The following is a 15,726-nucleotide window of genomic DNA, read 5'->3' as shown; positions in this document are numbered from 1 at the left end:
AGCCAGCTGGTCACCAAGTCCCCAGCCTCTACTAAAGACCGCATTAACCCTGCTAGGCCTGGAAAACAGAAGACTATCTTGGGAGATTATGGCTGTTTTCGAGTATATTGAGCAGTGGCGTTTATAAAGGGGAGTAGACAACTCCTGGCTGCTCCAGAAGGGAGAATTATGATTAACAGGTGAAGGTTTACAGAAGCCAAAGTTGCAGGCTTTAATGGGGGCTCAACCAGTGATGAAATGGGGCTTCATGAAAACAAATGAACATGCATACTGAAAAGGTCTGGGAGACTGTATGACCTCACATAACAGTTGGAGAGAGCCGTGTTGGCTGAGAGGTCAGACTGGGCAACGACCTCTTATATCCCTTCGAAAACTGGGATTCTGTGATCAAAATATAGTGGGTATTTGGTTGGGGAATGAGATAATTCTTTTATCTGGCAAACTAACCTACTGTAGTCACTGACATGGCTAGGAAATTCTTCCTGATGTGAAACCAGACTCTCTTTGTAGTTTTATGCTGTCTGCCTTTTCTCCCTCTGAATGGCAGTAGAGCCTGGTGATATTTAGATTGTGGTTTGAGTCCTTCATAAACTTAAAGGTTAGTTTCTCTCCAACCACTCTCTCAGCTTTCGCTCTTCCTGGCTAATCGATAAAGTAGATGTTTTTCGTGTGTGTGTGTGTGTGTGTGTGTGTGTTTTCCACCATTTGGACCTCATTGTCCTTTTGAGATAAGCAGGTGTGCCCATTCCACACAGGAGGACCCTGAAACTGAAAAAAATACGAGTGTGTTGAGAGAGGAGGGTATCTTATGTGCTTCTTTTCTAAAAATCCCAAGTCCTGAACCAACTGGCATCTTTAACTATAGGAAACAGTGACTAATGCTGCTCTTTTGTTCTAGAAGAGCAAGAAAGGTTGGGGTGAAGATGAGCCAGATGAAGAGTCACACACACCCCTCCCTCCACCTATGAAGATCTTTGACAACGACCCCACGCAGGACGAGATGGTAGGACTTCTTTCTCTCTTGGAAGAGCCATGTGTAAAACACGTGATTTCATTTCGTGTATGTGTCAGGGGTACAACACTCTCTCTCCCTTGTTATCTCTTATGCCGCATGAATCCGAGGTGATGTAGATTCCATCTGTGTCGGGGAGGGGTCCCCTCCCCCAACCCTGGAGGTCTGACTTCCTTCTGGGCAGTACAGGGGTGGGTGTAAAATACTCAAAGCGAAATCTGCCTAGTATCTCATCCTGTTGACGAAGGGTAGAGGCTCTGTCTTTGGAAGCAGCAGATCCCGAAAAGAACTATTGTCTCAAAGAGAAGTCCAAGGTGGTTCTAGGTCACGATCATTTTGTTGTTCAACCGATGTTTTAGTTGATTGTTTTCCTCATCCTCAACTCTAAAATCCAAATCATGGTAACTTCCAGTCAAGCCCAGGGCAAACAAAGCATGAGGGATGGAGATGCTGCTAAGGGGAGGTTTTGTCAAAGTTGGAGAAGCCTAACATGCCAGGTTGCCTCAGTTCTTTGATTTGCAAAATTCTCGGGCTCACTGGCCTGCAGAGACTCTCTAGTGTCTGAAATGTGAATGTCCACCAAGCCTCTGAGCGCAGGGTCATTGTCCCGATTGTTCTGGAGCAGAGGCTCAGGTTGAATGTGCTTCCTGGTACTGAGCTGAGGCTCGAGTAGGTCCCTGCTTTCGTTGTGTGCCCCGTCACTGGCCCTTCTAACTGTGCTGTCATTTCATTGCTTCTCTCAGCGTCGCTGTCCTGGAGGACTCTGGAGGCTGAGGTGGTGGTTTCAGTTTTTGATTGTCCTTCCCATTTGCTTTCTGGAGTGTCGTTTTATTGTGCTGCTGGTGGTGGTTAGCCGTCCCCCTGGGGTCTCCTTGTGCTCTCCAATGCTCTGCACAGCAACCCCTTCCGAGGTGGTGGGCCCGGCATGCATGGGCAGGGAGCAAACCTTCACAACGCCACCCAGGATACAATTCAGGAAGTACTGATGCAGTTGCTTCAGTGTTTCTGGTGATATCCCAGATCTTGTTTGAATTCTCGCTGCTTTGCATTTTGGATCGGTGGCCCCCAGACATTAGTTGAGATCTTCCTCTGTGCTAAGCTAGAGGGACATTTTCCAGGAATAGGTCCATGACTAAGATGTGGTCGCTGCCCCCTCTGTGACTCACCCATGAGAAGCACACAGTTACGGCCCCTCTTAAGGCTCTGTCTCTGGACTGTTGGGAAGAGAAGTAGAGGAAGCATGGCATGATGCCCATCCTGGACCCCAGAGGCAGAAATGCCTGTGCTTCGCCTTGAGGTGGGAACGAGAACCAACCTGCTGTGTTCCCAGAGGCCTATTGTAAAATGTTCTAGAAACAGTGATAGTGTGTGGGGGGAGCAGGGCACTCAGGTCACATTATCTGCCGTCCCACACCGCCCGCCCTTCGCATGGAAGTGCCAGCTTACATAAGATAAGGAGAGGTCACAAACCCTCCCCCTCGAAGTCCCTCCAGCACGGTTTGTTTTGGGGAAAGGATGTTCTGTTCTTCCTGGATAATTTTTAACTGAGAATGCGGACTTACCCCCAGACATTTGTGTAGCCCTTTTCTTAGCCAGGATTAGGGCAGGTGTCATGAGAGCCTTTTTAGACACATGAACCTCCTCAGTCCTGCTGTTTGGTTTCTGAACATCTGTTTTTCTGGAATATTTGGGAGTGGGATGAGCTTCAGAATTTCTAGCAAATGGAGTTGGGATTCATTAAAATAATTTTTACAGTGGTGTAAAAGGAATTTCTAAAAGTTCACCCGTTCTAGTGTTGTGCAATTACTTTAATTCTGTTTCCTTCTATTTGTTCATATGCATGTATGTTTTATTTTTATAGTTATACTGGGCATATGATGTGTTCATTGTTTTATATTTTTAATATTTATAAATTAAATATTAATAATGTTGATATTTCCTAAAATCTTATGAATTTTACCTTCATAACTATAATTTTAATAACTGAGGAGTATTTCACTTATGTGATGTATCGTAATTTGCTTGACTGGGCTGTTTGGGGATATCCTGGATTGTTTCCAGTTTTTGCTACTCTGGGTAATACTGCTACAGATCACTTGGTACATACAGCATTTGTTCTTTTGACTTCTTTCCTTGGAATAAGTTCCCAGAGGTAGGATTACTAGATCAAAAAGTAGATAACTTGGATTTCCAAAGAGATTTAAGTTCTTTTCCTGCTTTCCCCAGGAGGCGAAAAGAGTGTTGCTCTCTCTTAATTACATTCATTTGATTTTTTTTAGCCCATTTCAGAAGCAAAGACTTACCTAAAGTAAGTCTTAGATTAGACAACAAGAAGCTTCCTTTTAGAAATTCTTCCCCATAACTTCAGGGACAGACTTGAAGCCAGAGCCTGGCCAGGATGTCCAGCTTTCTACTCCCACGGTCACTGTGCCCATGCGTCCTGGGCCCTGGGAACTCCATTGTCCTCTGCTTTGAAGCACGGGGGTGGGTTAAAGCTTACACAAGGTTAACCGTTTCTCTCCCAATTTCTTCTCAAGTAGGAGCAGGAAGAAAACAAAACAAAACAAAACGCTGTCCCTCAGTGAGCAGGAATGCCCAAACCGTTGATCAAACAGTCCCATGGACCAGTCCTTATTGCTGGTGTGAGGGACGGAGGAAGGCCCTGGGCTTGAGCCTCCTTTCACTGTGAACAGGGTCGTGCCTCGTTGCTCCAGCATGAGACGCACAAGTCCTGCTAAAGCCCTTTATTACTTCCCTAGTGTTTCAGTTCGGGGGGCCTTACCAGAAACAGCAGTGTTTGTGGAGGAGTGCATGTGTGTGAGTGTGTGTGAGAGTGTGTGTGTGTGTGTGTGTGTGTGTGTGTGTGTGTGTGTGTGTGTGTGTGTGAATGGGGGGGAGGTTTCTGGTCTCCAAGTGCCCTGCTCCTAGCATTTCTGCTTGACACATGGTGACAATCTGTGTTGAAGATGTACATCTAAGTAAAGTAAGGACAGTTCCTCTTCTTTGGACACAGGTTTACTGACCCTCATTTCCTGGAACAGCAGTGGGCAGCCCTGTAGTGGCCAGAATCCTGTCTGCCCCCTCCCCCCTTGCTGTCAGTGGGTTCAGCCCTTCCCTGTTGGCCTCCTGGGAACTCAGTGTCCCCTCCCCTCAGCTCCTCAAGAGGTCTGACTAAAAAGAGCTTCGTCCCACCCCTGCTTCGCCACCCCACACCCACACTACCCCCATCTCCCTCTGTCATCTCTTCCCTCTAAACAGAGAGCTTTGCCTCCCTTGCCTGCTTGAAGCTTTGGATTTGCTGTGTTGCTTCCTAATTGCTATTCCTCATTCCTCGCTAATCTGCTTTTCCTTTGCTGCTCAATGTCTTGCAGTCCTCCTCTTTGCTAGCAGCCCGGCAGGCTTCCACCGAAGTACCTACTGCTGCAGACCTTGTCAGTGCAATAGAACAGTTGGTCAAAAGCAAGCTGGTAAGTGCGGGTCCTGGAGGCAGTTCTGCGCATTTCACCTCCATGCGGCTCCCTGGGACTGACCTCTATCTGCCATGTTCTCCTTTGCACCTGTCCTCATTCCTCCCGTAGGATTGTTTCCAGCTAGTGATGGTTTCTAAAAAGCTGAACCCCAACGTCCTTTTTGGCTTTGTTTGGGAATGAGCATGGCCAATTAACAGGTCCTTTTGGGATTGTGACATTGATGAAAGGTAAAAAGTATCCAAGACAAAATACCCTCCTTATAAGCCTGGTCCACTGGCCTACGGGGCAATGGCCTCTGGACAGTGGCTGATGTGTGTCCGGTTAGCCCTGAAGCTAACTTTGCTGCCAAGACACAGAACGTGGATTGGATCTTTGAAAGCACTGGATAGTTTTATTCGGGGACCTCAGATAGTCTTCTAGCTTGCAAAGTCTTGCAAAAGGAGGTTGCTGATGATAAAGGGGAATGGGAAAAAGTGTGTGGACACCTCATCACAAGAAATTAAGGGAGATGGTGCATATCCCCATCATGAACGTACGTCAGTGAAAACTGGTCTAGCTTGTGACTGTCTCCTGGACAAATCAGACCATTGGAGGGAAGGGTTATGAGTCTGAGCTCTTTCAGGGTTTTGGCATCATGCTGGTGAAAGAGCTCCTTTTTGGATAGCTCATTTGAATAGGGCTGTTCCTCTCCTCCCATATTTTTACATTTGAGTGTATCACTACAGGATGACAATTTGAAGCATTTTCCTTTCCTTTGCTCTCATCCACGTCACTCATCTGGTTTTTCCTGCACCTCTCATTAGGATAAATGTCTGTGCTTCTGCCAGACTTCTGTTGGGCAGTCCTGTCCATCAGCGCCATTTAAACCCTTCTCCACTTGAAAATGATGGATACTCTCTAGGGAAAGCTGCCTGATCATAATTTTGATTACAGTAACTCTCTTTTCAAATATCCTAGCTTATAGAGGACGAATGAAATTTCACACATATGACCTTCTTTTCTTTCTAATGTTTCTTACTAATAAAAAAAAAAAGTTAGCTGGTGTTTTTAGTGCTAGTGTCAAACTCCTGAAGGGCGTGCCTTTTCCTGCCATCTTTCCCTGTCCCACGGCAGGGAGTTGAGTGCTCTCGTGGGTGCTGCATTGACTTCTCGAAGCCCATCTCCCTGACCATTCCTCACTACCTCTCTGTCCCTCTCCACACTGACCCATATACCCTCTTCATTCTGCAAATAACCATTAAAATTTTTTTTCCTTAAAAAATCATCCCTTTTTTTTGCGTTTTCTCTTTCACCACCTGAGCATGGGCCCCGACCTCATGCCCAGAGCAGCCATTGCTTAATCCTTCTCTTCACCATCTGCCTCCCGGCCTCAGGCTCCCATGATTGGCTCCCTGCTCGGCGAGGGCTCCCAGTCTCCCTCCTGCCTACACGACAGTGGTCTCCAATGTGGGGGAGACTCGAAGTACACAAGATGGTTTTTTGAGGTGCTGGAACAAAATATTAGAATCTCTTTAACTCATCATTTTAAAATGGTTTTGTGTATGTTTTATTATGTACATAAGGGTAATACAGGAGTAGAGAAATATAATTTATAAATAAATTACATGTTTGGGGAGTGCATGACCAAAATGTGTTTACTAATTGAAGTATGTAATCAAAGTTTGGAAATCCCTGGCCCTTAAAGTCCACACTTACCTAGTAGTCTAATGTTCTGCAGCCTATTCTCCAACTTACCTTCCCAACATCCATGTATTATTCCGAGTGATGAACTCGGCTCCAACTAAATGATTTTCTTCACTGTCCCCAAACATGCATTTGGTTTTCCTCCCCCCAAGTTTCTGTTCATACCACCCCAATTCTCTAGAATGTTCTCCTTCTTAGTGTTGCTTGTCTAAAGTGTAACAGCCCCTCAAGGTCCCACTCAGATCTCATGTCTCCACAAGAGCTTCCCTGGCCAGCCCAGAGAATTGTTTACATCAGTAAACACTTGTTTCTAAAAGTGTGTGTGTGTGTAAATATATATATATATATATATATATATATATATATATATATATATATTTTTTTTTTTTTTTTTTTTTTTTTTTTTTTTTTTTCCGGTACGTGGGCCTCTCACGGTTGTGGCCTCTCCCGTTGCGGAGCACAGGCTCCGGATGCACAGGCTCAGCGACCATGGCTCACGGGCCCAGCCCTCAGGCCCAGCCCTCATGGCTCAGCGGCCCAGCCGCTCCGCGGCATGTGGGATCTTCCTGGACCGGGGCACAAACCTGCGTCCCCTGCATTGGCAGGCGGACTCTCAACCACTGCACCACCAGGGAAGCCCCTAAAAGTCTATATTTTTCATATTTTGGATTACCATTTTCCTCCTGCTGCTGCTCACCTACTGCTACCGTTGGGCACCTCAATGGGCCTCTAGTTTGTGTGGTCCATGGGTCAGGTGTTAAACATGTGAGTACACGCATTGAGAAGTCCCATTAGAGCAAATGTCCCAGAGTAGAGGGAGTGTAGGATAACGCTGGAGCTGATCGCCCCTGTAACAATCTCTTTACAGATGACTATTGGATGAATGGCCTTTCGGTGGTGATTTTACCATAATAAGGGCTTTAACTTTTTCTTCCACCACTAGTTACTTCTTGAGGACCTGCAGTGAACCCAGAATTATAGAGATTTCTTTGGCCAAACATATAAAACCAAGCGTACGTCACGGAAAGGAATGCAAGAGCAGTAGTCTGATTTCTCAGAATCTTCCAACCAAAATTCGATCCTTTCTCCTTTCCTCTACTTTCTCTTTCTTCCCATCTCAATACGTACCCACTGTGGGATAGTGACGGAGTACCAGTCGTTGGTTGTTTCCTCAGCCGCGTTTGAGAATACAAAGTTATGTCTTCACCTCCGAGACTGGTATGCCTATTTCTCATGAGCTCTCTAGCTTAGAAGAGGATAAGATCTAGAGCCTGTAAAAGTTCTGGAGTTTTTATTTGATTGTAAGTACAAGAGTGTTCCAGCTGCCAGAATAGCCAGTGTGGTCATAGGCGGGGTTAATGAAAGTACAACGTACAGATCCAGGGGCGTAATAGCCCCATTGTACTCAAAGCTCTTCAGACCATGCCTGTCATGAGTTGTGTGGAGTCATGTACTGGGTTCTGAACTTGGCATTCTAAAATGCTCTTGAACTCAGTGGAAGGGCCCTCCCTGGAGGAGGAAACCAATACCATGTGGTCCATGTCATTTGATGGAGAGTTGCAGAAACTGGGGTTAAGAATGGGGAGAAGTTTGGAGAGAGAAGACACACGAGAGCTGTCTTCCAATAATTGAGCACTGCTGTGGAAAAGAAGGGCTGGTCTCACTCTTGGTTGCTCCAGAGGGCAGAACCTGTGGGTGGAAATTAGTTCAGTATAAGAAGAACTAATAAGGTCCTTCCCAATTTACAGAATCTGGAAATATTACAGGAGCATCTGGCATACTTGGACTTTTATATCTAGGGCTTAGATTCTTTCTGATTTCTATTTTGGTTGCTCAAGAGATGGCACTAAATGCTGTAGTTAGAAATCATTTCCAGGAAGGACCCTGAGTCAAATTGATTGTCCAGAGACAACCCGAAAACTAATCCCATTACCATAAAACCTGAGACTTCAAGTCACGCGGCAGAGCAGTTCTCCTGCGTTCCCTTACCCTGCTGCTCTCCGCCTGGGTGCACCTTTCCAATAAAGTCTCTTGCTTTGTCAGCAAAAAAAAAAAAAAAAAAGAAAGAAAAAATAAGTCATCTGGCCCCCCAGCTCCACCCAGAAGCCATAAGATCCCTTGTGTCCCTGAGTCCCAAAGCTGCCCTTGGTGCTGTATGGTCACGTGGTCATGACTGTGCCAAGGCTGTGGCCTCCAGCAGTTGGGATCCCTCCTGCTGGAAAACTGCTGTTAAGCAACCAGGACAGCGGTTCCCCACTCACCTGCAGTGCAGATAAAACCCGAAGACCCCCGGAATCTCCTTTGGCGAGTCCCTCTGGGCATTAATGGATACTTCTGAGGTCTCACCTACCAGCCTTGGCCTTTTTTTTTTTTTTTTTTTTTTTGCGATACGCAAGCCTCTCACTGTTGTGGCCTCTCCCGTTGCGGAGCACAGGCTCCGGACGCGCAGGCTCAGCGGCCATGGCTCACGGGCCCAGCCGCTCCGCGACATGTGGGATCTTCCCAGACCGGGGCACGAACCCAACATCCCCTGCCTCGGCAGGTGGACTCTCAACCACTGCGCCACCAGGGAAGCCCAAGCCTTGGTCTTTAATCAGTGCTTTCGTTTGCCAAGAGAGCATGCCCACCCACCTCCCCCCAAAGAGAGCTCAAATACTTTTTCTGGGTTCTGTATTAAGGTATTGCCTTTAACTCTAAGCCAGGACTAAGGCTCCCCCTGCTTTTCCCGTGTGATTTTTAATACAGTTTTTCCTAGACATAGGGACTGGTGGCGGTGGCGCTGAGTGTATAAGGAATCTGAAGACCTAGATGTTAGGCCTGCCTCTGCTCCTTGTTGCGTAGCCCTGGGCAAGTTACTTCATCTACTTGGGCCTCTCTTTTATCTCACTTATCAAGGATGATTCTGTCCACCTGAATCTTATCTCAAGAGAGTTATGTTGAAGACTGATTAAGGTATGAATGCACTTTGTAAACTGATAAGTGAGCATCCCACAAATGTTAGCTCTTAGCTCATTTGCATTGTGAAGAGCTGGGAAAGGGAACCAGTCATACTTTTATCTTCTGTAGTCACACCCTGAACACAGGGACACAGTATTTGTCAGTCAATAGATCCTTGGTTGGGTGAATGTTGCAGGGTAATAGTTTAGCAATCTTTGTAATTTGGCTTTATTCCTCAAGTTTGAGAAGCAAGAGATTCCTGGCTGTATGGGAATCTAGTATGTTTCTAAACAGCCCAGAATTCACCTGCCTGAGATGAATGTTTAGGCCCCTAAAAAGAAAGCCTCCTCCCTGAGCTCCGGTCCTCAGGTGGCACGTCACAGTAGTTTACTGGGCTCAGGGTGGCACTCGCAGACCCTTGGCCGAAAATCCTGAAAATCTTTAGGGAAGGGACTGGCCAGGACTGAGCTCTTGTTCAGTCTACCTGCTGGCCTGGCATCCTGAGAATTAGTCCTACCTGCTTCAGCAAGACTTCCTGCCCTCTGGTTCTCCTACTTTGATAGCATTCGCCTCCCTAGGTCCACCTGTGGGCCACAGAACATAGCTAGGGCAAGGCTGCATTTGTGTGGGTGTTTTGCTCTCCTTTAGATGCTCTGTCAAAGGTAAAGTAGGGTTAACAGAAGTTCATTGTCCAGACGGGAGGAAATAATGACCCCCGCCCCATCATATCCAATGTGTAGATGTATGCTTTCAGGAACTGAGTTCCTCTGGCATCCTTCTGTGGAAAAGATTCCTGAGCTTGTTAAAATGGAATAGCTTAGATATCCAACAAAAAACTTTAACCCAAAGTCACAAACCTGTAATGTCATTTGCCTGAAAAATCCAGATTTCAGTTTTTCTACTATAAAAGGTCTTCCCTACCCTTACCCCCAAGTTGCCTGGGAATGACTAAGATCTAATACTTTTTGTCAAGAGATTTTATTTTAATTTGTATAAAAGGGTAGGACAGCTAAGGGGTTGGTTGTGGTAGGTGGTGCTGGATCAGCTCCCTGGCTGTTGTTTTATCAGACGAGCTTTGACTGAGAGGTTTCATATAAAAGTTTCATATAAAACTCTTTGAGTTTCATTCAGTAAATTCTTGGAGTCCTACTATGTGCCAGTCCTGCCAGCACAGAACCTTCCTGAATGGAGCTCACAGTCAAGGGTTGATGCTCAAAATCCTCTCCTGCCTGCCTGGACTGTTGCAACCATTTCCTCCCTGATTTCAGCCTGACGTGTCTTCACATGACTGCTGGAGGGATCTTGCTTTTCTTTCGTTTTTCCTTTTTAAAAAAAACTTTTAATAGTTCTTTTCTGTAATAAAAGCATTATATGTTCATTCAAGAAAAATTGGAAAAATGACAAGAGTTTAAACACAAATTATATCTCATAATATCATCATCTAGACATAGTGTTGAAATTTAGATATTTTTAAAATAATGTAGTTAATCACAGAGTATATAAAACTTAAGTCCTGTTTTCCTTTACTGTCATATCAGATACATTTTCCCAGGTCATGGAAAGCTCTTAGGAGCATTAAGACTGATCTTTCTAAAACTTAAATCCAATCATGTTACTTTCCTGCTTAAAATTCTCCCATCATTGGTCTTAGAAGGTAAAGTCTCTACTTTTTTATTTTTTTAATTGAAATGTAGTTGATTTACAATCTTGTGTTAGTTTCAGGTGTTCAGCATAGTGATTTGGGTTTTTTGCAGATTCTATGCTACACACAAGGCTTCTGATGACCTGATCTCTGCATCCTTCTCCAGCGTTGTCTGTTTCACTCCCTACTTCTTTCCCTAGTACCCACTCCCCCCAACTCACATAACACACAGTTACTCGCTAATCCCCCTCTCCCCCACTTCGCACTCTGTCTCCTACCTATACCAGGTGGCCTTCAGCTTCCCAGGCTGCCCCGTGGAGTTTCTCAACTTGATCCTTTAGTCATAGTGTTCCTTCTGCCTGGATCATCCTTCCATTGGTGTATCCAGTGAAATCCTTTCCATTTCTCAGTACTCAGGACAAGCATTGCGTCTTCCATTAAGCCTTTCCCTTCCCTCCCTATCCCATCATAGAGGTGCCTGCTCCTTTTTTTCATCCTCCCCATAGTACCCCTCCTACCTAGAAGAATGCCCGTTGTAGCTTAGATTTTGGTGGGCAGGGAACCATGTCTTATCCATCTTCATTTCTCCAGCACTTTGTAAATATTCAGCACATAGTAGAAGCACAATAAATATTTGCTTAAGTACAAACGGATCAGTCATAACCCTGTGTAATAAATGCTGTTCAGGGGGTGTGTAAAGGGTGCTTATAGGAGACCAGAGGAAGGGCATTTTATGGATATGTGGTCCAAGATCGAGCTGACAGGAAATATGTTCATTTTTATTGTGGCAATAGCCTTCCTCCATACTTAATCTTCTTTTTTGAATCCTATTTGCATTTCTGTTCCCTGACATGGCACCAGCTACAGGAGCACCCATTTGCAACATTTGTTGCTTCCTCCTTTGCACACCTTTTCCTTTGTCTGCTGAGGCTACTGTGGCCCTGAGCACCAGACAGGGCAGAAGTCCTCCCTGGGCAGCACAGCCCACCACTCATCAACCAGCCATCACTTCCCATGTCCCCCAAGGAGCAGCACAGACAATTGCAGGTCACCCATAGTTGTCCTTGGCTGGGACCTTGTATCCCAACTCTAGCACAGGTAGCCAGGTTCTCAGAAGGAATCACTCTTGAATTATTACAACTATTTATAGCCGATGCCATTATTTGAGCCAGCTAACATACAGCTTAGCCAAACCCTATATTTCCCTCTTCTTCCTCTCTCACTGCCTCTGCCTTCCTCAACTCCACCCCAGAGAGTCCTTCCCCAGAGATAACTTGGGCTTCTTTGCTCATATAACAGGTCGGGCAAGAGGAGATGGAACATATCTCCCTGTGTGACACTTTGGACTCCTCAGATGTCCTTCATTCTGTAGAAGAGTTGAGAGTGGACCACACCAAGATGGATGGTCCACGGAAGGGCCTTGTAGCAGAGATGTAAGCCTGTTTCCCACGCCTTGCAGCCAGCACCCTGCTAGCCAACAAGCTACAGAACAAAGACTAGAACAGGACAGTGGGGACAGTGGGTGGGGAAGTAAAAGGCATGTAATTGGATCAGTCACCAGCTGGGTCCATCTGTCTGGGGGGCCTGTCTTTGGTGGTGGCACCAGGGGACATGTCACATGTCGTTGGAAAGCCTGTCTGTCCGGTGGCTTGTCAAACCTCAGCACCAAACACTCATTTCCTTAATAACTGGTTACAGATTCTGAATCTATAAATTTAGCTAAACTCTTCTTGACCTTTCTATATTTTTAGCCTAGGCTGCTTCTCTGGATGACATGGTTGATTACTTGTTCTGTGAGATACCTTCATGTCAAGTTAAAAGAAATTCTCTCTCTGGAGTTTGAAGACCCTGTCCTCTTAGTGCTGGGTTCTAGTGTTGGTAACAAATTCATGTTTGGCCCTTGGCACAGGCCGTTGATTTGGGGATGGAGTGGGGGAAAAGAAGGTTGTCATCTCAGCTTTAAGTTTTTCAGCCTCCAATTCTAATAATCCCCACCTGTTCTCATATAATGGCCCACTGGTCACCTCATTCACTTTTTGTTTTGTTTACCTGGACTTTTCCTACTTCTATTCAGCCTATGTTGAAATACAGCAGCTAAGTGAGTTTATGACAGATACTCCAAGTGTGAGTTGTTTAAGACCATGCTGAAGCCTTTTGTTCCTACTACCTTTGGGGGCACTTCTTGATCTTTGTGACTTTAACCTTAGGGCTGATGTTTTCAAAGACTGCTAAAGTAAAGCCTTTCCTTTTCCTACAACAGTGGCTGTAGTTAGACAGTCATTTTGTGTGGATAGTTTGGATTACTCTCCCATATTTGTTTTCCATTTGCCCACCTTGACCTTGGTCTCCAGTCTTACTGTTTATCCACATGGTTTCTGCCAGTTTGCATAATGAAATGCTAAGCTGCGTGCTCTTGCTTCTACAGCACTTATAAAAATGTTAAGATTGACCCCATTTTTTAGCATCCTTATTGTTAATACTTCCATCCATGGGGGCAGTGGGGGAAACCCGCCACTGTAGAGCATTTTAAATTTTTCAAGGGGTTGAACACCTACTGTCTCTGACTTTTCCTTAAAAATCTGTAGAAAGGAGAGACCCAACTTGAAAATTGAGAAAAACTGAAGCATGGAACAGTTTTATCTGTCTCACTTAAAATCATCCAGGGATTGGCAGATCTAGGATTAGAATCCTTTACCCTTAGCTCTTTCGAGAGTAACATATTAATCCCTTTAATTTGTTTCTTTTCTTTCTTCTTTTTTAAAAAATTTATTTATTTTATTTATTTATTTGGGGGTACGTTAGGTCTTTGTTGCTGCACGCGGGCTTTCTCTAGTTGTGGCGAGCCAGGGCTACTCTTCATTGCAGTGCGTGGGCTTCTCACTACGGTGGCTTCTCTTGTTGTGAAGCACAGGCCCTAGAGTGCGCGGGCTTCAGTAGTCGTGGTGTACAGGCTCACTAGTTGTGGCTCACAGGCTCTAGAGCGCAGGCTCAGTAGTTGTGGCACGTGGGCTTAGTTGCTCTGCAGCATGTCGCATCTTCCCGGCCCAGGGCTGAAACCCGTGTCCCCTGCATTGGCAGGAGGATTCTTAACTACTGCACCACCAGGGAAGTGCCCCTTTAACTTGTTTCTTCGTCCTGCAGCACCTTAATTAAAAGAGATGTAAGGGATTAATAAATGAAAGAAAGCCCTTGGTAAATAACTTTAGCAAAGATGTTTTTAGAAAAGGCTAAGTCTGTTTACCTCTTCTTGTCTACATCTCATTGGCCTCTTGAAAGAAAATCGTAGCTGATTTAACAAACATGATTTTACTGATCTAATTCTCCTATGACTGCCCTCCCCTTGTCAATTCACATTTGGTGGTCCTACGAGTGAGGATTTTCTTTTCTCACTGCTTGTTTGGTGTAGAATTGCGATGATTAGCTTTACCTCTGGAGTTCTTACCCAGAGATCAGTCACTTTGACGGTTTTCATTATGTCTGGGAAACTGGCGGCCCCTGACACCAAGTACATCCTAATTGCCGGAGAAGGTGGCGGCACTGGGCTCCCTGCTGCAGGAAGATGGGAGTCTCCGGCCTCCTGGTGCTTCACTGAAGTTCAGTGAGGACAGCCTTTGTTACTGATCCACCAAGTTGGCTGTGGCTGGGCTGGGGGGACACAAGGACTTCCAGACCACTTTCCCATGTACACTTCTCTAAGGCTCTTCATTCTTCTCTTTTCAGAGTCTGGAAGGAGGCTCGTACCGGGGGAGCTTGAAAGACCCCACAGGCTGCCTGAATGAGGGCATGACCCCACCCACACCTCCTAGAAACCTGGAGGAAGAACAGAAAGCCAAGGCCCTGAGAGGCAGGATGTAAGTGCTTCCCTAGACTCCAGCCTGGTGCACGTGTGTGCAATGGACAAGGGACAGGGTCCTGTGAAGTTTGGGGAGAATTAAGGATTCCCCACACTGTGTTTCCATTGGCACCATTCGTGCTAACTAAAGGTGACCGGTCTATACAGTGTGACCTTGATCAACAACGAGCTATTTGGCACTGACTTCAAGGATTTTCAGCTGAAATATTTTCTGTAAGATAAGGGCTATTGCTGACAGTGTGGTTATAACCAAATCTGCTAGAAATTTAAAATATGCTGATAAAAAACAAAACAACAAAGGTCAGGGAACTATGGGACCATTACTGTGGCCCCATATCAAAGACTCCGTGTTAGAAAGTCTGATGGAGTTTCATCTGAGGAAACGTTTCCCCAGATGTAGGAAAGTAACTGTTGGGCTACCAGGCTGGGTTCTGGCTCCACCCCTTCTCCAGCGGTTTTATTTATTTAAAAAAATTTTTTTTATAGAGTAATATTTGGTTTTGGGGGTTTTTTTAGCCCAATTTTTAAAAATTGAGATACAGTTGTTGTACAATATTACATAAGTTACAGGTGTACAACATAGTGATTCACAAACTTTAAACGTTATACTTCATTTATAGTTATTATAAAATATTGGCTATATTTCCCTGTGCTATACAATATATCCTTGCTTATTTATTTTACACATAATAGTTTGTACTTCTTAATCCCCTACTACTATCTTGCCCCTCCCCCTTCCCTCTCCCCACTGATAACCACTAGTTTGTTCTCTATACCTGTGAGTCTGTTTCCTTTTTGTTATATTCACTAGTTTTTTTTTATTTTTTAGATTCCACATATAAGTGATATCATACAGTATTTGTCTTTCTCTGTCTGACTTATTTCACTGTGGGCTGAGTTCCAAGAGAACCTCTTTACTTTACGAATGGTTAGGGGTAAATACAATTCACATTGCAGTCCATTTCACAAGAACCCATATGTTTTGCGAGGTTTGAGTTATCTACCGTGATGTGAAGTCAATCTTCTATTACTTGATTTGATCAAGAAGATAGCAACACCATTACTGCAAAACCGCAATCCCTCCAAAACTTCAGTTTTGTTGTTTAGGGTTTCACTCTGTGTTGCACGG

The 15,726-nt window shown here is 45.1% G+C and overlaps 1 protein-coding gene across 23 annotated transcripts in view; it reads left to right on the top strand.

Annotated features, from left to right (window-relative positions):
* Positions 1-15,726, top strand: part of KALRN (kalirin RhoGEF kinase) — a 654,958-nt gene that overhangs the window by 583,579 nt on the left and 55,653 nt on the right. For 13 of the 23 annotated variants that reach the window (XM_067034412.1, XM_067034411.1, XM_067034409.1 and 10 more), the window contains 3 exons: positions 899-1,003; positions 4,384-4,479; positions 14,465-14,595. In XM_067034412.1, coding sequence (XP_066890513.1) covers positions 899-1,003; positions 4,384-4,479; positions 14,465-14,595 — 332 coding nt within the window. The remainder of the gene's footprint in view (positions 1-898; positions 1,004-4,383; positions 4,480-14,464; positions 14,596-15,726) is intronic. The other 10 variants (XM_059064323.2, XM_067034420.1, XM_067034421.1 and 7 more) reach the window with 3 other exon arrangements.

This window comes from Kogia breviceps, chromosome 5, assembly GCF_026419965.1.
Source record: "Kogia breviceps isolate mKogBre1 chromosome 5, mKogBre1 haplotype 1, whole genome shotgun sequence".
In the NCBI taxonomy this organism is placed as follows: Eukaryota; Metazoa; Chordata; class Mammalia; order Artiodactyla; family Physeteridae; genus Kogia; species Kogia breviceps.
The sequence above is the reverse complement of the archived record's forward strand: the minus strand, read 5'-3'. Positions and strand labels throughout refer to the sequence as shown.